The 26847-nt window shown below is 38.3% G+C and overlaps 1 protein-coding gene across 1 annotated transcript in view; it reads left to right on the forward strand.

Moving 5' to 3' along the window:
* The first annotated feature begins 2546 nt into the window (after window positions 1–2546).
* Window positions 2547–26847, forward strand: part of IPO5 (importin 5) — a 43142-nt gene continuing 18841 nt past the window's right edge. Inside the window, exons 1-11 of the mRNA XM_026003652.2 lie at window positions 2547–2871; window positions 9313–9393; window positions 11874–12066; window positions 14800–14902; window positions 16011–16107; window positions 16318–16422; window positions 18404–18526; window positions 18615–18735; window positions 20839–20926; window positions 22851–22957; window positions 26655–26779. Of these exons, the coding sequence (XP_025859437.1) occupies window positions 2782–2871; window positions 9313–9393; window positions 11874–12066; window positions 14800–14902; window positions 16011–16107; window positions 16318–16422; window positions 18404–18526; window positions 18615–18735; window positions 20839–20926; window positions 22851–22957; window positions 26655–26779 (1233 nt within the window). The 5' untranslated portion in view covers window positions 2547–2781. The remainder of the gene's footprint in view (window positions 2872–9312; window positions 9394–11873; window positions 12067–14799; window positions 14903–16010; window positions 16108–16317; window positions 16423–18403; window positions 18527–18614; window positions 18736–20838; window positions 20927–22850; window positions 22958–26654; window positions 26780–26847) is intronic.

Below are 26847 nucleotides of genomic sequence, written 5' to 3' on the forward strand. Positions count from 1 at the left end.
TGAGCAAAACTTAAAAGTTTTCTACCACTCCATTTTATTTCCAGTTATAGTTTAATGTCAGACCTTTTGTGATTAATATTATACCTTCACAACCATTATTATTCCATATTACAGATGAGAAATTGAGGCTTAAAAGACATTAAGTACTCACTCAAGTTCACATAAGTAGTAAGAGATTAAATATCCAAATCCATTCAACTCCAGTTCAAAGTTTTTTACCTTCCATCAATCTCCTTGGAAATAAACCTATATTCTTGTGGGCTGCCATTATACAATATCTAAATATTTTCTTATGGGGAAACAATACTCATAAACAAATAAGACTCTCTCCATGGGAAATGGGTTTTAAGGGCAATAAATTTCCAGAAAGCTGAACATTAGGAACTCTCCAAACTGGCAGGCCTGCTGTTGAAAATGCAGTTCCTACTTTGGAGGCTTCTTCCTGGACACCAAAACCGGTCTCAATTGTCCAAATGGCTGATATCCACTCCAAGTATATAGGAATTTTTCCCATTTGGGGATCTCTTTCTTTGTTCATTACTCTTAAAAAAATCTCCTTCCTCTTTGATTGGATACTTACAATATTAAAAATAAGGGCTGGGCTGACAATTCAAATTCTAGCAGTTGATGTTACCACTAACTTGTTTTATTTGTAACCTGATTATTTCAGGTTATAATAAGTTTGTGCTTTGCCCCACCAAAAAATAAGCTCCTTGGAAAGCCTGGGTGGGTCAGTGATTGAATGTCTGCCTTCAGCTGGGGGCGTGATCCTGGAGTCCTGGGATCAAGTCCCACATCAGGCTCCATCCATCTCCCTCCTCTCGCTCTGTCTCTCATGAATAAATAAAATCTTTAAAACAAGACAAAAACAAAAAACAAGCTCCTTGACATATTTGTATACTTACATTGGAATTTCTCTTATTTAATAATCATTAAACAAACATATGTAATCTACAGAGTCATTGCCCATAAAACACATACCACCGCAGATGTTAAAAAGTAACTGGAGGTCAGGCCATATCCTAAGCAAGCCTCTACGCAGTTTATCTTATTTCACTGGTAACCTAGACATAAAACAGTTTTGATAAGAAATTCCCCAAATCTTAATCATCTTGAGTGAGGGAAAAGCTTCCTCAAAATCTGGATATGACCACCACTGACCTAAATAAATACCAAGCAAAAAAACAAACAAAAAAGCCTTCCCCAAACTAATCTACATATCGTCTATCTTCAAACAAATAATGTGTCCTAAGAACACCCAAGCGTCACATCCAAGAAGCATCAGCTGTACAAAGGTAGGCCTGCGGACCTCTTGTAGGGAATTCATCACTGCCGCAGCTCAAACTTCCTAAGCCAGTTTTCCCCACCAATCGGGTTAGTATCCTCTAAAAGATCTTGCCCGACAATCACAATTGCATAGCCATCCCGGGGCCTCGGCCCAGATTCTGGACCCAGTGGCCTGGATTCCTAATATACAGCGAAGGTTTAAAGTCATTCACTTGAAAGCAAATGTTTTAACGCAGACTTCAGAGAGCAGAACTTCATGAGAGTCAACAGGAAATTAAATTCCCTACAGGTTGCCACAAGTGTAGTACTCTCCATCTCACCCAATGTGGAACCTCCTCCTCCCTACCAGTGTCCTTTTGAGGTTAAAAAAAAAAAAATTATTTTCTCTACTATCACCCTTAGCCCGGTAGGGGCTCAAGGGAAGTGCCCTTTGATCCGAACACTGCTTTGGGCATTTGGGCAGCTCCGTAGTAAAGGAAGATGGGACGTATTGTCTTTGCCAAATCAGGTCTCTGGGCCCCGGATCAGCCCTGCAAACCAGTGTTGCTTCAGGGAGGGTCTGCCTCTCTCTCGGCTTCTCCCCATCACTGACACAACGGGGACCCCAAAACGAGGAATCCGGGGGAACAGCCTCGGATCCTGGGTGGGGAGGGGATGGAGGCATGTGTGCTACGTGGACAGCTCGGGACGACCCGGGCTGGGGAGGGACGAGGAGGCGGGGGGGGGGGGGGGGGCCGGCGGGAGAGGCCGGGGCTGAGTAACCCTCTCCCCCACCAGCCGCCCAGCCGCCCAGCCCCAGGTGTGAGTCACCGGCGAGCGCGGCGGGGGGAGGGGCGGCCTGAGTCACAGTCCTGCGGGAGGGAGGTCGGAGGGTCTGACCTGGGAACCCGGGGGGGGCGTCCAGGGGCCCCGAGACCCAGGGAGCTGGAGCGGGGGCGGGGGCGCAGGCCTCCGGCCGCGGACCAGGCTGCCCGCCAGCCCGCCGCGCCGAAATCTCCCGCGCTCCGGAGCTGGCCCCACCTCCCCGGCCGGACCTCACGCCCCGCGGCGCGGCTCTGCGCCGCCCGCCAGCCGGCCCCGCCCGCCGCCCTCCCGACGTCACCCCGGGCCCCAGCTGGCCCGCACAGTCCCCGCCCCGCCTCGCCCGCGACCAGCCCGGCGGCCCGCCGCCACTCGCCAGTGACGGCACCGCAGGGTGCGTGGCCAATCGGCGCGGCCCCGGCGGAGGCGGCCTCGGCCCCGCCCCCCGCGCCTGCAGCCAATGAGGCGCCGGCGCTGGGGGCCGCGGCGGGGTGAGGGGTCGCGAGGCCCCGCCCCATCCTCCCCTTTCCCCTTTGCCCCGCCCTTTCCCGCCCGGCCTCCGCCCCCCCAGCCCCGCGCCGCCGCTGGTGCAGGTCCCCGCGCTGGGCCCGCCCCCAGCCCTCCCGCCGGCCCGCCAGCGCGCCTCACGGCTCCTGTCTCCCCTCCCTCCTTCTCTCTCACACGCCTAGCGCAATGGCGGCGGCCGCGGCGGAGCAGCAACAGTTCTACCTGCTCCTGGGAAACCTGCTCAGCCCCGACAATGTGGTCCGGAAACAGGCAGAGGTAACCGAGCCCGCCGCGCCCCGGCCGGCGCGCCGCCCTTCCCCCGACGCCGCCCCGCCGGGCCTCGGCCGCCCAGCCGTGGCGGCGCAGGCCGGGCCGGGCGGCGGCCGCGCAGCCCACGTGTGAGGCGGCCCGCGGCTCCCGGCCGTGCCCCCGGGCCCTCCCGGCCCTGGCCGCCCGCCGCCCCTCGCACACACGTGCGGCCGCCCGGCCCCGCGGCCCCCGCGGCCCCCGCCCGGGGCGGGCAGCCGGCGGCGGGGAGGGGTGGGGGGTGCGGGGCGGGCCCCGGGCTCCCCTCGCCCCTTTCCCGCTCTCTCCCGGCGGGAGCCTCCCCCGCCCTGCTGGCGGGTCTCCACCCAGCCTGGCCCTGCGGCGCCCGGACCCCGACCCCGACCCCGACCCCGACCCCGGGCGGCTGCTGACCCATCACCCATCACCCCTGCTTCCCCCCCTCCCTCCCCCCCCTCCTTTCGAGACGTGTGTCTTGCCCTCTTGCCTTCCTACTTACTTCCATTGGGTCCTCTTTCTCTGGTCCAGTTCGCAACCTCGGAAGCTGGATTTCCCTTCTCTCCCCCCTCCCCCCCCCCCACTCCGCCACAATTTTGTGAAGTTGCCTTGAGGGTTTCTGTCTAAGCACCTTCCACCTTACTTTATTCTTCCTTCAGACACTTGTGCTTTGATCTCTAGAGATTTGTGGTCTCCTAACTGCGATGTCCTGGGACTTCCGTTGTTTAAGTGGGCCAGGGCCACCATATGTTTAAGTCTTTAATTTCATTAAATCTAACCTGAATCTCTCTCTCTCTTTTTTTTTTTTTTAAACCACCTCTGGCTTCTGGCCTCCACAAAGTGTGGAGCTCTGAGTAGACTTATTTTCAGGAGACAGTATTTCAGGGGTCTCTGCAAGCTCCTTTACCAAGTAGCAGCAAGCCCCACTTGGTTCAGGAGGAGACTGGTGTTAGTGCTGTCAGTGTTGAGACCGCGATGGATGATGCGTGAGACGCCCAAAAGGGAGGGAGGGCAGGGGCTGTCTAGTTTTTTTTTTTTTTTTTTTTAAGTGCGCTCTCAGAACCTGTCTTCCAACTTGGCCACATGTAGAGGTCTCTGCCCCCACGTGATTGAGTATCTTTACAAGATTCGGTGAAGGATGTTCGGGTATTTTTACAAAGCAGAAATTTACATGTAGCTAATGATATGGGGGGGGGGGCTTGTCCTCCTGAATTTCATAGATGTCTTTAGAATCACAAAGTTAATATTTGCTTTGAGTAGATTAGGGCATGCTGGCTGCACTGAGTGGTTTTATGATATGTGATGAAGTCCATACATTGGATGTTCAGTTCTGTGTGAAAAAGCATGTTGAACAACCGTTAATCTTAGTCTACTGATTTTTTAATTCACGTAGTATATACATGTGATATATGTGTTCAGGGTAAAAATTGAAACAGTGCAAAATAGTTTTTTTTATCCCGTTCCCCAAAGATAACTTTTAAGTGCCTTATGAGTCGTCCCTGAAAATACAAGTGCATATGTATACATTGCATTTTTACGTGAATGAGCCTCTCATATGCATACTGTTGTGCAAGTTGGATTTTTCACTCAAAGTATTCCAAGTTGACACATGAGAGATTTTGTTAAAGCAGCTCCGCAGTATTCCATCATATGAATGTATTATTTATTCAACCAGCACTTTTACGAATGGACATTAAGATTTCCAGTGTCCTCTTAAATATAGGAGTACAAGCATTCCAATCTTTTCGGACTGGGTTTGCTGGGTTTGCTTGTGGAATACTTTAAAAAGTAGCATTTGTCCTTGGAAGTAATGTGCATTGATTAGTTGCATCAATGTGCACTCCTATCAGAGGGATGTGATGATGCCTATAAAAACATTTTAGTGCATTCTGCTAACTCTGGGGGTAATTTTTCACCAAAATAAGTTCTTAATCCCAACCCATAATAGAAATTGCCATGTGTTGCAAAGCAGAACAGCATTGTAATTAGTAAGCTAGTTTAATTCTCCCTCTTCCCTCCAGTTGCTTAAGTCTCTATTGTCAAGCCTAGTGGGGAATCTCTCTTCTATTGAACTAAATACCAGTGTCTGGTTCAGCTTGAATTCCAATTGGTGCCTGTTGTAAATCTTTTTATCACTTCCATCACTTTAGGGATAGTTAGCAGCATTCAGCACATTTTCTCATAAAGAACGATTGAAAAGTACAGTTGACCCTTGAGCCACATAGAGGTTAGGGACAGGAGCCCCCACCCTCTTGACTCCCCAGACACTTAGGTAACAGCCTCCTGTTGACTGGAAGCCTTAGCAAGAACATAAACAGCCCATTAGCACATATTTTGTATGTTGTATGTATTATATACTATATTTTTACAACAAACTAAGAGAAGAAAATGTTATCATAAGCAGAGAAGATACATTCCAGTACCGTCCTGTATTCATAAAAAATAAAATCCATGTATAAGTGAACGCATGCAGTTCAAACCCATGTTTTTAAAGGATCAACTGTACTGTTATTGTTATTCTCTTTATTCCTATCATTCAGGTAACATATTTTTGCTTTTTTGTATATCTCAGAAACACTAATATGTAAATTAAGTATCATAAAATAGAAAATTCTTTTTTTTTTAAATAGAAAATTCTTAACTTGACACCAAAAAAAGTAAATGTTAGAAGGGAAGTTTCCTGGTCTCTCTATAACACAAAGCTGGACCGTAAATAGAGCTGCTTACAAAAGCAAAATATTATTTGAAAAATAAAAAGCTGCATATAATGATACTTGAATACCCCTTTTTTTGCCTTATGAAATGAGCTATTTATAAGTAATCAAACTAAATTGAGTATTAAAGTCTGATATAGCAAATATAGAAATTTTTTTAACTAAAGAATTGACAAAATCTCAGTAAATATCTTTGTAATTCTATAAATACTTAGTTGATACAAATACAAGACTGTTGAGTAAGATGACTTGTTTTGTATTCAAACATGAAATCAAGTACAGTAGAAGACTAATTGTAATTTACTGTTGAAAAGATTGAAGGTCTTCAAAACTTTTAAAAGTTTTTAAACTTCCATTGTATAAACCATTTGGTGGGCTTTATATTTTATTTCTGTTAAATCTTCAAGAATTTTTCTCTTTAACTTTACAAAAAATGTTTCTGATGCTTGAAAAAATTGTTTCAATGCCACTAAGTCTCAAAATATAATGATTAACATGAATAAACAATTGAATACGCAGTTGACAGGTAATACAAAGTTGAATGTCCATGGCATTCATGACAAGACATTTTATATGACATAAGCTTAAGTATTTTATTAATCATATGCATGGATTTTGCATTCTTATTTTTTCCATTGGCTTTTTCATTGAGTTTAAAGATTTTATTTATTTATTAGAGACAGAGAGAGAGAGAGAAGCAGAGACACAGAGAAGCAGGCTCCATGCAGGGAGCCCAACATGAGACTCCATCCTGGGTCTCCAGGATCACGCCCTGGGCCGAAGGCGGTGCTAAACCACTAAGCCACCCGGGCTGCCCTTTTCATTGATTTTAATATAGAACTTCATTAATGAGGTTTTAATTGGAGGAGAATAACATACTGAAAAATATACTTGATTTTTGAGGAACCAGGGTGTTTACTAGGTAAAAGTTGTAGTTAGGTAAAACTTGTCCCCTCTTTTCATATGCAGGGTAGGCTTACCATAAATATTTATGGAATGAGTGAAATGAGTGCTTACTAGCATTTTTTTGTGGACATGAAAGGGGAGGTGAAATCTGCTTTACATTGTGTGATTGTGCATGGTGAAACCAAATGGAATTGCAATTCTTTTTTTTTTTTAAGATTTTTATTTATTTATTCATGAGAATACACAGAAAGGAGAGAGAGAGAAAGGCAGAGAACCCAGGCAGAGGGAGAAGCAGGCTCCACGCAGGGAGCCCAACGTGGGACTCGACCCTGGGACTCCAGGATCACGCCCTGGGCTGAAGGCAGCGCTAAACCGCTGAGCCACCCCACCCGGGCTGCCCTGGAATTGAAATTCTATTTGCCATGACATTGGCAACATTCACTGAACCTGCCTGGCTTAGTGCTAGGAATATTCTTAGAAAGATTCTTTATATTTTTATATATTCTTTATGTATATACTTTGTATTTGCTGCACTCCAATATGCTAGGTGCTAGGAATACAAGGAGAAAGAGATACCATCCCTGTCTTCGTGGAACTCTATTTAGGCTAATAACCTGGTTTTAAGGCTGTGTTCTTTTTGCCAAACTATTATCCTTGACCAAAGTTATGGTGTAAATGTAATACTATATATATCTGGATTGCCACAGTGGAACATAACAAATGGGGAGAACCCTCTCTCAGGAGTCAGATGTCACTCTTACTAAACTCTCTCTCTCCATTGACTTCTAATTCCTTAAGGAATAGAGTTTAGTATTTGACCTAAATGTTTTTAAGTGTCTACTAGAATTAGCATAGTATAACTGTCAAACTAGTAGTCCCAGTTGGGCAAGGTTTTCTGAGAGTGATAGTTCAGTAAAGAATTTTTTTTTTTCTGAAACTTGATTTAGATCACTGGAAAGTAAAATGGTAAAAACAGTTATAACATCTGCAGTGCATCAGGGGCTAGGCTAGGTACAAAGGATAAAAAGACATTTTTATTGTAGTGTGAGAGACTGTGTTTAAATGAAAAGGCTATACTGGCCTTTGAGTTGCATTCATAAAGATTAAGTGAGAAAAATCAAGGTACATCTCCGTTTTTGCAATCATAGAATATCTCTACATAAAATTACTTCATTTCTGTGTACAGAAATTCAGACCATCTTCTCAGCTGTTTTTTTTTTTTAAGATTTTATTTATTTATTCTTGAGAAACACACAGAGAGGCAGAGACATAGGCAGAGGGAGAAGCAAGCTCCCAACAGGGGAACCCGATGTGGGATTCGATCCCATGACCCCAGGATCACAACCTGAGCCGAAGGCAGATGCTCAACCACTGAGTCACCGAGGTGCCCCGATAGTCTCAGCTGTTAATGCTTGTCACAGTTTTCAGCGTTGTTGTGTTCCTGCGTGCTAGTGTATTTGAGAGGAACCTAAGGTTATCGGGAGATTTTGAATTCTCCTTTCCCTCACATGTGTTCTTAGGATTAAGATACATTTGAGAAGTTTGAAAACCGTGTAGCACTGCATAAATAGAACTGGTTGGTTGGTGGAGTCATACAGACCCCAGGAGTGAAACACAGAAAGAGCATTCAGTGCTAGGGAGATTTTAAGTACAGTTGACCTCAGAAAACCAGAGTTCTTCTGTTGCTTATTGTATGTGACCTTGGCCAGGTCATTTAACTTCTGAGCCTTTATTTCCTTATCTGTCAATATCTCAGGGATGCCACAGAGCACTTAGTAAAAGTTAAAATAAGGTAGACATGGATGGATTCAAGGAGACACTGTGTTTCATCTGTTGTCCTTGGGACTTCTATCCAGAGAAACAAAGTAGGTTATAGGGGTGGTGACTCTTAGAGAGCAGACAAAGGTCAAAGGTAAGAATCTTCTTGGGGAAAACAATTCCAAATATATTTCAAAGAATAAGGTATTTTCCACAGTCCAAGACTCTATTGTTAGAATTCTTAAATGTGCACATGAATCTATACTTCTTTTCAATTTAGTTTTGTAGACAGCATGTATTTAGATCTTATATTTTGATCCACCCTGACAATCCATCTTTTAATTGGTGTCAATTTTTTATTGTTAACCAATTTGTTCTCGTTTTACATTATTATTGGGAAAGGAAAGATGTGCCCTGAGTCACAAAACCTGATTTTCTAGATTATTAAAATGATATTAAAGGAATTATATTAAAGTCTCTTGGCCAAATTTCTCCTGGCCATATTCATTTATTTATGTATATAAGTTTTAGTATAATCCTTGCTTGAAAGAAAAAGTAGCATAAAGAATGTGAATACTTTCTTTCCCTTTCTCGGATTTATTTCGTTTGAGATATGTTTCTGGTGGTTGTTAAGTAGTGGTTACTTGAACCCAATTCTACATCTTCTGATCTAGAAAATGTTGACAAGATAAGTAGTTTTCCATGATGTAAAGGGATACTAGGTGAGCACTTTACAGCATGGTAGCTCAGGTCACATTGAAGATTTTTTTGGCCCTCTTTGGCCTTGAGTTTTGTTCATTAGGGAAGCAAAGTTAGGGAAAATGCGCGTGCATTAGAAAAATCTTAAAGCTAAAGGTAGAAGGGAGCTTGAAAGTGATTCTCTGGGCATCTTTTCTTTCCTAACCAGCTGAAGTGTATTTTGTGGTAGGGGAAAATTTTAATAGCATGATTTCTCATGCATGAATCTTTCCCAGTCTTCATTTCATTTCTTACCACTGGTGTGCTGATGACATTTTTTAACATATTCTAACCTTAAACATTTTTCTTTTTCCTGTAGGAAACCTATGAGAATATCCCAGGCCAGTCAAAGATCACATTCCTCTTACAAGCCATCAGAAATACAACAGCTGCTGAGGAGGTACTACTCTAATATTTGAGATTATGACATTCTTAAGAAACAAGTTGGAGGGGATCCCTGGGTGGCTCAGCGGTTTGGCGCCTGCCTTTGGCCTAGAGCGCACTCCTGGAGTCCCGGGATCAAGTTCCGCGTTGGGCTCCCAGCATGGAGCCCGTTTCTCCCTCTGCTTGTGTCTCTGCCCCTCTCTCTCTCTCTCTCTCTCTCTCTCTCTCTCAAATAAATAAATAAATAAAATCTTAAAAAAACAAAACAAAACAAAACAAGTTGGCTATTAGATACGGGTCTACATGGGTAATGAGAACTGTTGCCATAGACATTACCAGAACTTTGAACTTAGTATTTGCTAAAAGATACTTTGCAGTTAGTTTTTTTGAGTACCCTATATTAAGAATGAAATTTCTTTTTTTCTGTGTCAGGTTGATATGTCCAGGATATTTAAGTTAATGTTTTTTGTTTTTTTTTAAGTTAATGGTTTTTAAATAATTACATAAGAATTTATTAAAGTGACTTCTGTAACTATAAAAAAACTTTCTTCCTTTAAACAATTCATTCTGAAGGAGGAAATTTAATTCAGTGTTTTAATGTGTGCCAAACGTTTTCTGAGAAAATATGTATTGTCTGTCTTAAAATTTTTATGCTTATAGTCATCTCTAAGGTAGCAAAGAATATGTGCTAAAGATGTTTAGGAATAAAGAGACACTTTGGTGAATCCTTTATAAATCATGGTTTTCAGCAAATGACCTTATAACTGTACCAAATTCAAATTTGTTGTTTCTTACTGCTTTTCTATGCATTTAACAGTGGATTTTTTTTTCTTCCCCAAACTAATATCCTTATATATAGAGTCTTAAGTGAATATTTTCTTTATTTTGGAAAAGGTGTCAAAATATCCCAAGTCTAGAAATCTAGTCTCACCTCTGTGAACCATGGAATTGAGAATTTGTAAAGTGAAGGAAGACTAGCTGGCTCAGTTGATAGAACATAGGACTCTTGATCTTGGCATCATGAGTTTGAGCCCCACATTGGCCTTAGAGTTGGTGGGGTTTTTTGTTGTTGTTTTTTTAAGTGAATTTTTAAAGCAAGACTTCTTTACTAATATTAAAATGTGATGAAAATGAAGTCACACTAAACTGCTATATAGTATTGCACCTGACTTGTACTCAGTTTAAATTTGATGTTCTGTGGCAATGCTTAGAAAACAGTATAAAAGTGCCCCACTTTTTTAAAAATAGATGACAGAAGGCGCTTCTTCACCTTCGTAATATATTCTTTAATTCAAAATGAATGTCACATATGAAGAACAAACATAAAGTAATGGCTGTTTTAAATCTTGAAATTTGAATCAAGTTAGCTATGAAACAAATTTTAAAGCTAAGAATAAATAATACTAAAAAACTATCGAATTTTCTTTTTAAAAACCTATGTTGAACCTTTTTTAAATCTTGATTTGATTTAAGAATTAGATGATTGTGAACTAGCCTCAGGATTTTGACTGGCTTCATACTTGTCAGTGTAAGTGTGAGAATTGCGTAAACTTGAGATTAGAGATTCTAACCATTTTGAATCCTTTCTAGAGCATTAAAATTTCTTTAAAAGTTTGCTGTATGCCAAAAGTAATTCAGATAAAAAATTCAGTGAAAAATGACTTGAGAAAAAAATTGGCACATTTTATTTGTGTGGCTTAACTCTTTTTTTTGTTGGCCACAGTTCCATACTGATTATAGTGATAATGAGCTGCAGCCCAGAAATGAAAGAAAACACGAAAAATTGGGTTTAATAGTTTCAAAGGCCTGTTGATTTAATATGATAAAATTTCAGAATGGTGTTTGTCTTTGGATAGTCTAAAGGGGAATATTATACAGAAAATGCCAAACTTAAATATATTCTACAGGTTTTAAATGGGATAAGAATATACACAGTGAAATTGATTAGCACTTTCAGGCATTAGGAGCTTGTAATGTTTGTTTGCTCAAATGAAGCATAAAGATAAATGGATATGATAGCATGTTATCTAAGAGGTTAATGTAAGGGCTGTGAAACAGCGAAATAGTCCAGGGAGTAATATTAGTAGGTACACTAGAATGAGAGAGCCAGATGGAGAAGTAGGAAAGGAGCATTCTAGGGTTTGCAGTTTATATTAACATTTATTTTTCTTAAAAGAAGGTATTACAAATAGAAATTAAAGGCAGGTTTATCACTGCTAAGATATGTTTCTGATTTGTGACCTCATGTGTTCAAGGGCTTTTCCTTAGCTATGAATAAAAAAATAGCTTTTGGGTAGCGTTTTCTATGCACTAGGCTAATGTGATTAGAGAGAGTTTTATTTGTTTTACCTGTTTTGTAAAAAAATCTAACAGTGCTTTTGAAATGAATTGTAAAAATAGAATAGTAAAATCCATCAATGGTGGAGTGAATGTAGTCTGTTGGCAATTTTTTCTCTTGTAAGACACCAAGTTATTAACCTTGTTATCCATTTATAGGCTAGACAAATGGCTGCTGTTCTCCTAAGACGTCTTTTGTCCTCTGCATTTGATGAAGTCTATCCAACTCTTCCTTCTGATGTTCAGACTGCCATCAAGAGTGAACTACTGATGATTATTCAAATGGAAACCCAGTCTAGCATGAGGAAAAAAATTTGTGATATTGCTGCAGAGCTGGCCAGGAATTTAATAGGTGTGTATGCGATACATTCATTATTATGTTATAGAAGAAAATGAATATATCCCTTTTTTTTTTAAGTGGCATCTTTTTAAAGAAAGATTCACAAGTACCTGGGTACTATTTATTCTCTTCAAAATGAGAGTGATCATGGATTCTGCCTTTAGAGCCAAAAATAAAATGTTTGTGAAGTACAGTCATAATATGTACCTGCTGGTTTTCAGAACATCTGTGTGGAGAAATAGTTTTGTAATTTGCTTAAAAATTGTCAGTTTTATTTCCCCCTTAATCAGGAAAGTTTGGAAAGCACAGTGTAACTTACAACCTACTTTGTAGGTTAAACTTACCAACAGAAGTAAAAATCAGTGGACTCCAGGAGCTTTTATTGTTACATTTGTGTATTAGTAAATTATGCACATAGGCTATTATGCCACTATTCTGTGTAGTTTATGAAATACCTCAAAATATTTTTAAACAGTGAAATAAAAGGAAAATCTCTAAAAATGCATTTTACCAATAATCAAAACCCTCTTTAGTCATACTAAAAATATTAACGTGATTGAATATGTCTTGTTATTTTTTTGACAGATTCAGATATATGTTTTTTTTAGTGAACTTTATTTTAGAGAGCGTGGGCAAAGGGAGGAGGGACAAGGGAAGGGGGGAAAGAGAATCTTAAGCAGACTCTATGCTGAGCACAGAGCCCAGTGCAGGGTTTAATTTCACAACCCTGAGATTACAACCTGAGCTGAAACCAAGAGTCAGATGTTTAATCACCTATACCCCCCAGGCACCCCAATAGATACGATGTTAAACTCAGTTCATTTAAACAGTATATCTAAAGGTTGAAAAGGATGCCCCACTAAGTATAAGGCTAAATGGGAATATCGTTGGTTATAAATCATGACACTAATTTTTTTTTTTTAATTTAAATTCTGGTTAACATATAGTGTAATACTGGTTTCAGGAGTCGAATTTAGTGACTCATCACTTAAGTATAATACCCACCAAATTGCTCATTGCAAGTGCCCTCCTTAATGCCCATCACCCATCTAGCCCATCCCCCGCCCACCTCCCCTCCAGCAACTCTCAGTTTGTTCTCTATAGTGAAGAGTCTATTGGTTTGCCTCCCTCTCTCTCTTTTTTTTATCCTTCCCTTTTCCTGTGTTCATCTGTTTGTTTCTTAAATTCCACATATAAGTGAAATCATATGGTATTTTGTCTTTCTCTGACTGACTGACTTCACTTAGCATGATACACTGTAGCTCTATCCATATCATTGCAAATGGCAAGATTTCATTCTTTTTGATGGCTGAGTAATATTCCAAGATTACCACATCTTCTTTATCCATTCATCAATCTGGACATTTGGGCTCTTTCCATAATTTGGCTATTGTTGATAATAATGCTGCTATAAACATTAGGGTGCATATACTCCTTCAAATCAGCTCTTTTGTATCCTTTGGATAAATACCTTGTAGTGTAATTGCGGAGTATTAGGGTATGACACTCCTTTTTTAATCTCCACTACCAGTATTGCCAAAATTCTTGTTCAGGTCAGCTGAGTGATATTTTTTTTTTAAAGACTTTATTTATTTATTCATGAGAGACACAGAGAGAGGCCAGAGACATAGGCAGAGGGAGAAGCAGGCTCCTTGCAGGGATCCTGATGTGGGACTCGATCCCGGGACTCTAGGATCACTCCCTGGGCCAAAGGCAGGCACGAAACCGCTGAGCCACCCAGGTTCCCCAGCTAAGTGATATTAACCAATTCTTAAAAGTAGGAAATGTGTTAATTTTTTATTTTAAATAAGTTCAAAACTCACTGAAACCCTTAATTTTGAATTTTTTTAAGTAGCCTAGGAAATCTGTTTTAAAGTTTTTTTAAACGTGCAGGTATGAAGTTTTATAGGTGACATATCATTTCTAATTCAAAATCATTTAATAATGCAAGGTTTCTAAAATGTTTCAAAATGGTCTCTCCATAGATTTTTATTTTTCATTCCCTCTTGACCCCCAAGCATGACCTTTATGTTAAAGGGACTGATTAGGGTTGGGTTTTTTTGTTTTTTTGTTTTTATGTCAGCTGAGTAGTACACTTGTCATTTCAAAAAAGTTCAAATATAGAGGGACATTTTTTAAAAAGTACACGCATAACTTATCTGTAATTTCTATGTCTCTTAAAGTTCTTTGTGACAATATAATTGGTAAGTCATTTAACTGGTACAGATTTTTGTGGTTGTTCACTTTTATTTCAAAGTACCACAGAAATTCTGTTTTTTTAAATCTTGTTTAAAAATAAACACCTTGATAGCATGAGTACTGCTCTGGGTCCTGGTATTCCCACTCCTAGATCTTCTCCAGTTTGCAGGCAATTTTTACAGTGTTTTGGCTTCAGGATCTTGATACCAAATATTAACTATGCCTACTTTTTAAACTTTTAATAGCAATAGTATAAATAAAAGATTTAGCCAATCATAGAGTCATAGTGCTGCCTTTTCTCCATATCCCACTCCTTAGAAATAACCGTAGCCAGTGTCTGTGCACATAACCCAAAAGCATGGGTGTTTTTTACAAGATTAGAATGCCATATTATGGTTAAAGGACCTAATCTTATTAGGATTTTTTTTTAAATACATAGCGTGTAACGTTTTCTATTACATACATTGGGGCTTATGAAATGAAAAGATTCACCATTTTTTGAAGTTTTGACTTCAAAACTTTATGCCTGGATCTCTTTACTTTTAGATGAGGATGGCAACAACCAGTGGCCTGAAGGTTTGAAGTTCCTTTTTGATTCAGTCAGCTCTCAAAATATGGGACTGCGGGAAGCTGCCCTTCACATTTTCTGGTACATACATGGATCTAATTTTCCTGAAAAATTGTCGTGAATGTGCAAAAGCACATTTTAATTGATTGTTTTAGTTTGACTTTTTAGACTTAAATAATGACTTTAGATGAGCTTTGTATTTGTGTTGGAAGTAAAACTGAAAAAACATAAAGCTTCTAATTTCATATTATCCTTTTTTGTACACAAGCGTTCTCTACAATTTTTTTCTTTCCTTTGTCTTGTATGATTCCACGAAAGACAGTTACTTCTTTATTTAGAGGTTAACACAGTACTGAATATAAATATGTTTTTTAGAAAACCACTATAATGATGAAATCTTGAAGAAGAAAGAAAAGGCTGGTGAATCCCTATTATTTTCTAGGTCTTCTATAGTCAGACTTAATAAAGTACAGTATTTTAATAAACTTCTATATACTTATAAGCAAATGGTCTAAGTTTAGAATTACGAGTATCTGCACTAAGAAAAATTTTGTCCGTGTTATCAGACAGTTCTACATTAAAAATATAATTGGATTTATAACATTTCAAGATTATATATTTTTTAAAATGCAATCTACCTTGAGCATCAGAAGAGAATAAGGGTAGAGATTACACCATTACACGTCAGTTTGTCAAATGTATCTTACCTATACTGGTCATCCAGAGAAGAGAATTAGTTAAAAGTATTCAGTGTAATTGTTAGCCACATTTAAAGCAGAGCAGAATTTGGACTACCTGGATCACTGCAGATAATAATCTGGAACAAGCAGATTATTAGGCAGTGTGGTTACTGCAGCTACCATCTGAAACATTGTACTTGCGTTTCCCTGTCCTGTACTCCAGGTCACCTTCCTGTGGAGACAGGGTGATAAGGATAAATTGTAGGGCTGGAATTGCTGAGTAGCGTGCGCGCACCTGGATTGCCGCTGCTTCCAGCCTAATCCTCTCTGCTCTGCTTGTTGCCATTTGCCCACACCCCAAAAGAGGATTGCTTGGAGGATGGGTAGATGATGTTCAGCCTTCAAGGTTAATGCACACTTGAGTCGGGCTGATGTTTAAGGTTAGATTAGAACATTAGATGTTCCGGCTGACACTACTGAAATATAATGTCATTTTGGATCTTGTTTAGGAACTTTCCTGGAATTTTTGGGAACCAACAGCAGCACTATTTAGACGTTATCAAACGGATGTTAGTTCAGTGTATGCAAGATCAGGAACATCCATCGGTAAATAATTCCAATTCCATTAATATTAACACCTAATTCAATATAACCTTTAACTTGTGAAAGAAATTTCTATACTTGGAGATTATCTTTAGTTTTAATACTTTATAAATACTAGTTACTGATGAAAAATTTCATCTTGAGTAAGAAATCTTGAACTTGAATCCATCAAAAATTTCTCCTGTTTGACATTTTTTACTGTCTTCACTTTAGATAAGGACATTATCTGCCAGAGCTACAGCTGCATTTATACTTGCAAATGAACACAACGTTGCTCTATTCAAACATTTTGCAGACTTGTTACCTGGATTCTTACAGGTAAGAAAACAGTATAAAATAAGTGATCCTTAAATCCTTACTGGTTTTCTGCAGTGTAAAGTCTCATCAAAGTTCTCTAGTGCATTCAGTGTATTTGTTGCCTACTGTGTGCTGGCACTAGACACTAGGAGTTCAGCAGCAAACAAAATGCAAATCTCTAGCCCCATTGAACTCCGATCTTTTTCCCTTCATAGACTCTCAGTCTCTTAAAAATTGTAGGTTAGGGTTTCAAAACTTTTCTATAACATAAATGATAAAAGCAATTTATGGCTATTAATGAATATGTAATCACATAGGTTATTGCCATGGAATCAACCAAATAACCTACGAAATGTAATGCCCATTTTACATAAGGGGAAACTAAAGAGGGGAAGTTAGGAAACTTGCCCAAGATCACAGTGTTGGTAAGTGATTGAAGCATGTCTCAAACCCAAATTGGACAGCAGTCCTTAGTCTTCAATCCAGGGCTTGTAACAGTTTATACTATAAAGTAAATAGTTTATGGTTAATTTCAGTTAAGGGTTATTATTATTTTAAGGATACCTTCTGCCTCAAGCAGAAAGTAAAATAAGATTGGGTAAGTTAGAGCAACTTGTTAGACCCATATTTTGTAATAACTGTATTTTCCATTTTGAAATGCATAGGTAACATACATGTGTACACATACAAGTTTGAAATATAAGAATAAATTGCCTTAAGTTGTTACAAAGAAGAAATAAAAAAGGAATAAACAGTAAAATGGCATGCTTTTCAACTTGTATATGGTATGGTATGACTGCAATGAAAGACATAATAGACTAGGTGTTTTTTAAGTGACCCATACAACACAGTAGCTAAACATTTGAACTGATAGATACTATTGACAAGGCAAACACCACAAATGCTGTTAGTATTGATGGTTTGATTTCCAGAAATGGTAAAGATCCAGACAAAACAAAGTTATGTATTCATCCTTGGTTTATACAGTATTTATACTTGGGTGGTAAGGGGGAACCCATGGTACATTAAAACCAAACAAAAAATAATTTGTGAATTTGGTTTTATGTTCAGATCATTGTAAATTAGGTTTTTGTTTTAGAAATACCTGACTTTTGTGACTGTGTGAGATGCATGATAAACTCGTCATGTGAGTTCCTCAGAAGCATTTGTGTCACAGGTGCAGGATATCTAGAAACCCTGGCCTTTGCTCTTCCTCGGTCATTGTGATGATCAAGAAAACTGCTGGGAGGAATAGCATCCCTATTGAGAACCACTGGCTTAGAGAGGATTTGGAAGACCTAAAACTGAAAAGTTCCATATGAATTCTGCATATTTCAGTAATTTTGCAGGATTTAGTAGAAACTTTTCTCCCTATACTGTCAAACTGCAAAGATAGTTTAGGTCAATGACAAACATTAATTTGTCCATTCTATCATTTTAGTAGTTTATTACCAAAAAATTTGTGAGTTACCCACTGCTACATTCTAATCTCAGATTTTTCTTCCCCTGAATTTAGAGTAAGCTAAAATGTTAGCCAAAACTAGGAGTTATCACTCTAAAATAGGCAATGGTAAGATACAGAGTGTATACTTAAATACACAGTGAGTTAACTTGATGTCAAAGAGAAATAAATTGAGTAATATTGGACATTTTAAATGTATCATAGGGTCTAGTAGTTACTGCATGTCTGAAAAAGACTAGGATATGGATATTGGAGGGACAGAGGAAAGTAATTCCTTTACGGCCTTAAGTTTGCTATGCTGGTTACTATAATTCTGGCTTAGATTTAAATCTTTGTATGTTTCTAGTTAATATTAGTGAAAAGGAAGGAATATATGCGGCTGTGAGATTTGCACTCTTTAGATTGCTAAATTGTTATTTAGTAAAAAATATTCTTCAATAAAATTCTGTTGTCTCCCTTTTAATGTTTTGACAGTGAGACATCAGATCTATAAAGTAACTTGAACCTAGACCTTTTTCTTTTCTCTTTCATTTTTTCTAGGCTGTGAATGACTCGTGCTACCAGAATGATGATTCAGTCTTGAAATCCCTTGTTGAGATTGCAGATACTGTTCCAAAGTATTTGCGTCCTCACTTAGAAGCTACTTTACAGCTAAGTCTAAAGGTAAATTAGATATTTCAGTAAATGTCTGTTTATCCTTTTCAGTTAATAATCTAAACTACTAAATGTATAAAATACGTTTTCTCTATAGTTGTGTGGAGACACGAACCTCAATAATATGCAACGCCAGCTTGCCCTTGAAGTAATCGTGACCCTCTCTGAGACTGCAGCTGCTATGTTAAGAAAACATACCAATATTGTTGCACAGACTAGTAAGTCAAAGGTCTTTAAATAGTTTGTTCATGTGGAAAAATTGTTGGATGAACTTGCTGAAAATTGTGTAAGCTCACAGATTTCTTGAGAATATTATAAATGTCTTTCACAAACAGATGAATGTGGAGAAATTTATCTCTGTACACATTTATGTGCATGGACCCAACATGGTAACTATGCTGTAGACATTCTGAAGTCCCACAGTTGTAGGCATGACTTGTGACACCTGGAAATCAAAATATATAGAAGACTTTTTTGGGGAAAATCGGATAACATGTTGAAAGACTAATAGAAGAACTAAACATTTCTCTTCAGATTGATCTATAAACGAAGACCATGTTGGTCATAAGGTTGATCATAAAATTTGTGTAAAATAACATATGGCCTGAAGTAGCCAAGACAATTTTGGTGAGCGGAGTGGAGATCTTGCCTTCTCAGCTATGAAGATTTAGAAACTGTTGGTGGTACAGGTGTAGGCAAATGGATTGTAGGAAACAGGATTCTATAAGCAGATCCACTTACATGGAAACAAAGCTGACTTTAAAAGATAAGTAATTGGAGCGCCTGAGTGGCTCAGTTGGTTAAGCGTCTGTCTGCCTTTATAGCTCAGGTCATGATTCTGGGATCAAGCCCCGTGTCCAGCTCCCTGCTGAGCAGAGTCTGCTTTTTCTGCCTCTCATGTCCCCCCACCAAATAAATAAAATGTTTAAAAAAACTAAGAGAACAGTTACTGACCAAAGGTCATTTTTGTGGCAAAAATCTATCCCAACCTCAGATATCCTATAAAAATTAATTCGGGGTTGATTTAGCACCTAAATGAGCAACACGTTTTACAAACAAAGTTTAAGAGTAGAAAGAAGTTTTTTAAGACTGAATTACAAACCATAGGTACAAACATTGCTGATTTGGCAAATACTAAAACAATTTTTTGACCAGATAAACCACAAGTGAAATTAAAAGACAAGCTGCAGGCTGGGCAAAAGCAGCTACCTTGCACACGGTCCGCAAGTTCAGGTCTGTAGGAAACAGACAAGGGCTAGGAACTGGAAATCCACAATGAAGGAGCTAATGAGCCTGCTCAGCGTCAGTAAATACCAGTGCAGTTGGGGAGTCTGGTGTCAGGTGTGGAGCAGAGAAGACTCAGAAAGCTTCAGGGCACTTCACACATGGTTGTGAAATGAGACAGGTCTCCTTTCAAACCTGGAGCAGTGCACATTTAATGCAGCCACTATGCAGAACAGTTAGTCTTTCTTAGTAATATTGAAGATACCTGTAACAATTCCATGCCCTGAACTCACACTTGTCAAGGGTATATGGATAAGAATCTCATCAAAGCAAATTTTGTAATAGGGAGAAAATTAGAAACAACCAAAATGTCTATCAGTAGAATAGTGTGTTTATGTAATAGAATATTCTGAAGTAATTAAGTTGAAATCCATGTGTGTTGAAAAGAAAGCAAATTGCCTATGGATATATACATAGTCATAGTATGGTACCATTTATTGTGTGAAAATTAAGGTCTTGAGATAGTGCTATATTTGTTTACGGAAAAATCTGTAGTTCAAGTATAGAAAATCTTTGGGAGTGAGAAGCATCGATTTTATGTTGTGCTCACCTCTGGTGAATAAAGAATATAGTAGGATCTGGGAAGTTTGTCTTTTATCTTTAATGTTAACTCTTAAGCAGAACAAGATCTAAAGCAAATGCAGCAAATATTTATTAAGAATTTGTTGAAATTGGGCAGCCCAGGTGGCTCAGCAGTTTAGCACCGCCTTTAGCCCAGGGCCTGATCCTGGAGACCTGGGATCAAGGCCCACGTCAAGGCTCCCTGCATGGAGCCTGCTTCTCCCTCTGCCTGTGTCTCTGCCTCTCTCTCTCTCTCTGTGTCTCCCATTAATAAATAAATAAAATCTTTAAAATAAATTTGTTAAAACTTAACAAACCAAATGTTGGGGGCACAGGCAGACTTTTCTGTCTCACTCTTAGAGGCAAAGTAAATCTTACTTTGTTTTTCACTTCTTAAAATTCTTAATAAATGGTGATACTGATTTAAAAAAAAAAAAGCCATAGTCTTCAGAGATGAAATGATGATTTGCTTTAAGTTCCTCAGATGTTAGCAATGATGGTTGACCTTGAAGAGGATGAGGACTGGGCAAATGCAGATGAGCTGGAAGATGATGACTTTGACAGGTAATCATGCACCCGGAAACTGCATTAGAGGCTCCCTTGGTGAAATGGAGTGAACTCGGGTGGCAGCTGGAGTAGAAGGGTTCCTGGAGCCTGTCTCTTCCCACCATATTCTGTAATTTAAAGTTAAACTTCTAAGTTTGGAACATAGGATACTTCGGCTTTCTGTGTCAGATTTTGTAAATATTTTATTTTTCATAAAAATAGGTATTTTTTCCACCCCATTTTACTCTAAATTTTCAAGATTTTTTTTAGTGTAAGAGTATCTTAAAGTACGTATAAAAAAGCTTTATTGTGAAAAATGCCTTTACGTACATAGACCTCGTGCAGAATATTTGGTTCCGCACAGTTCCCTGCAAAATGCCCTGTTTTCCCAATTTCACACAAGTCAACCTTAGGCTAGAGAGGACAGTGGTGGTGAGATTTATACTGTAGCGTTCAGTGACACTGGAGCTACTGTTTAACTTGTTTAGACTTAGGCTTTCATGGATAAAGGTTCCTATGGAAAATCCACTGGAATTGAATTCACTGTCTAGTAGTGATGGCCTCTTCTTACATGTGTATGAGATGTGCACTTCAGAACTCTATTAATGGATCTTTCAGTGGTCCTAAAGGTATATATTCTCAGGTAGCGTTAGAAATGGAGGGCGGGTGGGTTGAGTGATTTGCTCAGGTTTTATATAGCCTATCTATAGACTGAGACTTCATGCTGTTCTTTTATCTTTTACTCTTTGCAGTTAATCAAACTGCCTCCCTTTCTTAAAGAGAACTGAAAGTATTTCTCTGAAAGACTGGTAGTTGAAATAAGCTATTAAAACAGGCATTAGGTAAAATTAAAGAATTTGACTTAAAGAAAATACAGTGTGTTTTTCAACTTAGTCCCATTATTAAAAATGACTACTCTGGCTTGAATGCTATTTTGACATGAAAATAATCCTTCACTGGAAATAACCTCATAGGGCTAAAGGGAAGACCAGGCTCAGACTGGGTTTCCTTTGCCTGGTTCAGTTACTGTAATGTACTGCTCCCTATACAAGGCACTTAATTTATATGGCTTATGAAGTTATTTTTCCTGTGCTAGATGAACAGGATTTTCTTATCTGGGAGTAAATAGGTTTTATTTTATTTTATTTTATTATTTTATTTTATTTATTTTATCTTATTTTATTTTTTATTTTACTATTTTATTTATTTTATTTTTTATTTTATTATTTATTTGTTTGTTTGTTTATGTAAATATGTTTTAAATTATTTCCAAAGTAAGTTTAAATATATTCTCTAAAGAAAATTTGTAGCTTCATCCTTATAGTCTCCTTGACCCAGCAGTTTGAGATGATGCACATGACAAACTCATTACTAATCTTGCAGTTCAGAGACAGTGCAGAGACCCTTCTGGCCAATTTTCTTCTGTTTTCCATGAAAACTCTGGTATTAAGTTTCACTGGTGCATTATTTGTGGCAACACAGTTTACATCCCTTTAAAGTACATAAACTCACAGCAAGGAAGTCATCCTCCAGAGTCTCAGCATGGCTTTCAGTTTTCTATGTTCTGTCCGTTGAGTTGAAGGATGTACAGGAAATGAGATAACAAGGCTCTCCTAAACATTGTACTCCTACCTCTGAGTCTTGAAAGCATTAAAGCTCAAGCGTTACCAGTGAGGGGTGTGTGTGGGGAGAGAAATAGCAAAGTCTTGAAAATTAAGATGGAGACACAGCAGGACTTTTTACACTATGGCAAATGAATCATGGAAATGTTATGTGCCCTTTCCTTTTTCTTTAACTCTGGATTTTTAACCTACAAGTTCATAGGTTTAGAAGACTGCTTGAATTGGTAGTTTAATGTGATAACGTGTTTTAGATCTATGTGTGTACAGTGCACTGTTGTGTCTGTTGAACATAATGAATATGTTCTTTGGTCTCTGTGCAGCAATGCAGTGGCTGGTGAGAGCGCCCTGGACCGAATGGCGTGTGGACTTGGTGGGAAACTGGTGCTGCCGATGATCAAGGAACACATTATGCAGATGCTCCAAAATCGTAAGCTGGATATCCCAAAAGAGAGTAGTGTAGCGTGCTTTTCTAAATCTTCAGTTCTGACAGATGCTTAGACTTAGTCTTTCTTTGCCTTTTTATATCCTGTGTTTAGTCCAATTTTTATATCGTACTGATAAAATCCTATTTAGTCCTCTTTGGAACCATTCAGTCTTACACTAAAGAATGTTTTTCCTCACTATTGCAAATATTCAGTTCTGTCTCTAGAATTGTCTTCAATCCATAGGAAAAAAAAAATTCAAGGAAAAGCTATAGATTTTCTCCCTACCCAGAAATAACTAGCTTTTAATTTAAATAAGACATCATTATTTCATGTCTATAAAATACTAGCATATTCAATTCCTATAATCTTCCTTTATCCACTATTTTTTGTTTTCAAAAATGTATAATCAGAAGAGAAGCCACTTCCATATTTCTCTTACTGTTTTCATAGCAAATATTTGGTCATTTGTATCTGTACCTTTGTTTATATCAATATCAAAAATTATTACATGTGTGTTATATTTTTATCTTTTTTTTTTAAGATTTTTAAGTAAACTACACTCACTGTGGAGCTCAAACTCGTAACCCCAAGATCAAGAGTTGCATGCTCCACCAGCTGAGCCAGCCAGCCACCCCTTATTTTTGTCTTTTTATTTATAGAATTAAGGTGCTTGGCTTTTTTAAAAAATTCAAATACAGGGGATCCCTGGGTGGCTCAGCGGTTTGGCGCCTGCCTTTGGCCCAGGGCGCGATCCTGGAGTCCCGGGATCGAGTCCCACATCGGGCTCCCGGCATGGAGCCTGCTTCTCCCTCCTCCTTTGTCTCTGCCTCTCTCTCTCTCTCTATGTCTATCATAAATAAATAAATGAATCTTTAAAAAAAAAAAAAAAAATTCAAATACAGAAATGTATAAACTAAGAGTCCATTAGATTTAGAGGTGGCCAGTTAATAGGTTTCTGAGACTTTTCTCTGACCTGCTTTGTGTATATGCAGTTTAAAAAAAAAAAAGTGAACATAGCTTACGGACACACCATACTTACCTTAAGCTTTGCCCCAGGGTTAATCATATCACCACCTAACAGCTCCCCCCTCATTTTTTTTTTTAAACAACCACATAGCCTTCTATAATACCCCATTAGTTGTTAATAGTTTTTGTTGATTACAAATAATGCTAATGCATACACTCTTCTACAGAAATCCTGTATGGATCCTTGTATGGATATTTATGTCTATAGGGTACATTCTGTACAAGAGACACACTTGAGGGGCAGACCATTGGTTCTGCATTTTAAAGTAGTAAAATGGAGTAATAATAGAATACCAGCTTCAAATGAAAGTGAACCATTGAGAACTGAAGCCCTTAAGCAATTTACCTAATTCTTACCCCATGTAAGATTCTTTTGAAAAGGCATGGCCCAAAACCATTATCCCTTTTTAATGACATGATTGTATATCTGGGTCTTGAATAATTGTCTTACCCCTTTTTTGCCTCCTAAATTTCTTGAGGGTTTTTTTTTTCCCCCTCAGAGGGATGGAGACAGCATTAAAGATTGCTTAAGTTATCAGAGCTGCTAGAAAGTATCTAGCTTTTCCATTTTTAAAATGAAGAAAGTAACCCAGAAATACTAAAAGATTGCACAAGGTCACCCAGCTGTCACTATTTCACCATCAGTTCACAGTATTCTTCAAATCAGTTGTGAATGTGGTTGTGACATGTAGTAGAAATTTGGCTTTTAAATTTCTGCTGCAGTTTATTAGGTGGATGCTGAAGGCTTTGGATATATGGCAATGAACTCTAAGATTTGTTACTGTTAACATTATGGCAGGTCTACTGCACCTTAATTTCTTCATCTGTGAAAGAGGAGAAAATGCAGAGATGTATTTAATGTGTGCACAAAGTGCTTCAGCAGCAGCAAACAATATATGTCTCCTAGTAACATGTGCCCCACTTTCTTTTTAAAGATAGTTTTACGGGTTTTGCTTTAAGTAATAAAGAGCAAAATTTAAAGGAGAAACACTATTTCCAAACCCCCATACCATACCATCACATTCTGCTGAACTTATTTTCAGGAGCTCTGTCTACTGGAGATTTATAGGCATATCTTTTTTTATTCTCTGAACCAAATATGGACACTTTTCTCTATCAATAAATATTTATTGCATCTCTTTTTTAGATTAGTAAATTCAGTGTGCAAAGATGAGCATCTTATTTACTGGTTTCTTAGGATGATTATTACTCGGTTGAAAAATTCTGGCTTAATGGTCTATTGGGTAATTGAAACACATTAAAAATATTTAAAAATATAAAAATATTTAAAATGTGACCTTGTGCACATTTTAATATTTAAAAATATCAAAAATGTTGTAAATAATAATAAGGGTGTAATTCTTAAGAACAAAATTAGGAATTTTTCAGAAATTCTTTGTAGTAGAATTAGTTACAGGCAGAGTTCGTCTTTACGTGGGTTTTAGGCTCCCCAAAGTAAATAGTTAAATTGTAAAAGTTCTCAAACTTTCTGTTCTCGAGACTCCTATATACTCTTAAAAATTACTGAAGATCCCAGAGTGCTTTTGTTTATGTAGGTTGTGTCAACGTGTATACCTTTAGAAATGGAAACAAACACTTAAAATACTCACTTAAAGGTAGCAATAATAAACGTGTTACACTTTAAGAAATAACATTTTTCATGAAGAATGACTTGTAAAACAAAAATGTTAGAAGAATGTCTGTATTTTTAAAAATATCTTCTAAGTATCTTAGCTGAATTTTTTTTCTGCTTTACTTATCTCGTGGGATTTTATATGTGTTGTAATCCTTCGAGTATTCCACTGGATCCCCATAATGAGAGTGAAAAAATATTATCAGGAGAATAGTTTTGATTCAGAGAACCCCAGGGTAGTTGGGCCCCACTTTGAAAACCATTGCTTTACTCAGATACTAACTTTCTATATTGATGTATCTCTTGCTTTATGCAACAAGTTATGTGAAACACCTTAAAGGGAACAGTTCATTATTTAGAAACGAAAGTCAGGGAAATTATATATTAAAATATGATAGGAAGGTTCAGAAAAATAAATACTGCTTAGCTAATATTCTATTAATCTAAAATAAAGTTTGTCTATGCTCATTTACCATATTGCTAAATAAAAATTCTTTAAAAGCAGTATCTTTCCTCCATGGCTTTTTTCCTTTTTCTAGAAATGTGACGGGGGCTCCTGGCCGACTCAGTCAGTAGAGCATGCGACTCTTAATCTTGGGGTCATGAATTCAAGCTCCATGTTGAGTGTGAAAATTGCTTAAACAGATAAAATGATAAACTTGAAAGAAAAAAGAAATGGGACCATGGATGAAAATCAGTGAATCTATTCAATGAATAGGAATGTGTGACACAAAATCCAGATGTTTGTTGTTTATGGTAAATCTTACGGAGAAAACCTTATTTTCAGTAGTTGGTATAAATACTAATAATTTGCTTCCATACTGCCTTTTAACTACCTCTGGAATAGAAATGCTTGTGTGATGTAACCATCACTCCAGTGAAATAGTCCTAGTCAGGCACTCCTTTCTTTCCATTTTTCTCATTAATGTATAAAAGTATTTTGATAGTCTTTTCCAAATAAAGAGAACTTCATTTTATACTTCTGACTACCAGAGTGGCATGCTAATCGCTCTTCTTTCATGTGTAATTGTTTTTTGTAGCTGACTGGAAATACAGGCATGCAGGATTAATGGCCTTATCTGCCATTGGTGAAGGATGCCACCAGCAAATGGAAGGAATTTTAAATGAGATAGTAAATTTTGTTTTGCTTTTTCTTCAGGATCCTGTAAGTACCAGTAAATATCTGACTAATAATTATTACCATAGTTTCACATGGGAACCCATTGCCTTTAC

This window comes from Vulpes vulpes, chromosome 6 (assembly GCF_048418805.1).
Source record: "Vulpes vulpes isolate BD-2025 chromosome 6, VulVul3, whole genome shotgun sequence".
NCBI lineage: Eukaryota > Metazoa > Chordata > Mammalia > Carnivora > Canidae > Vulpes > Vulpes vulpes.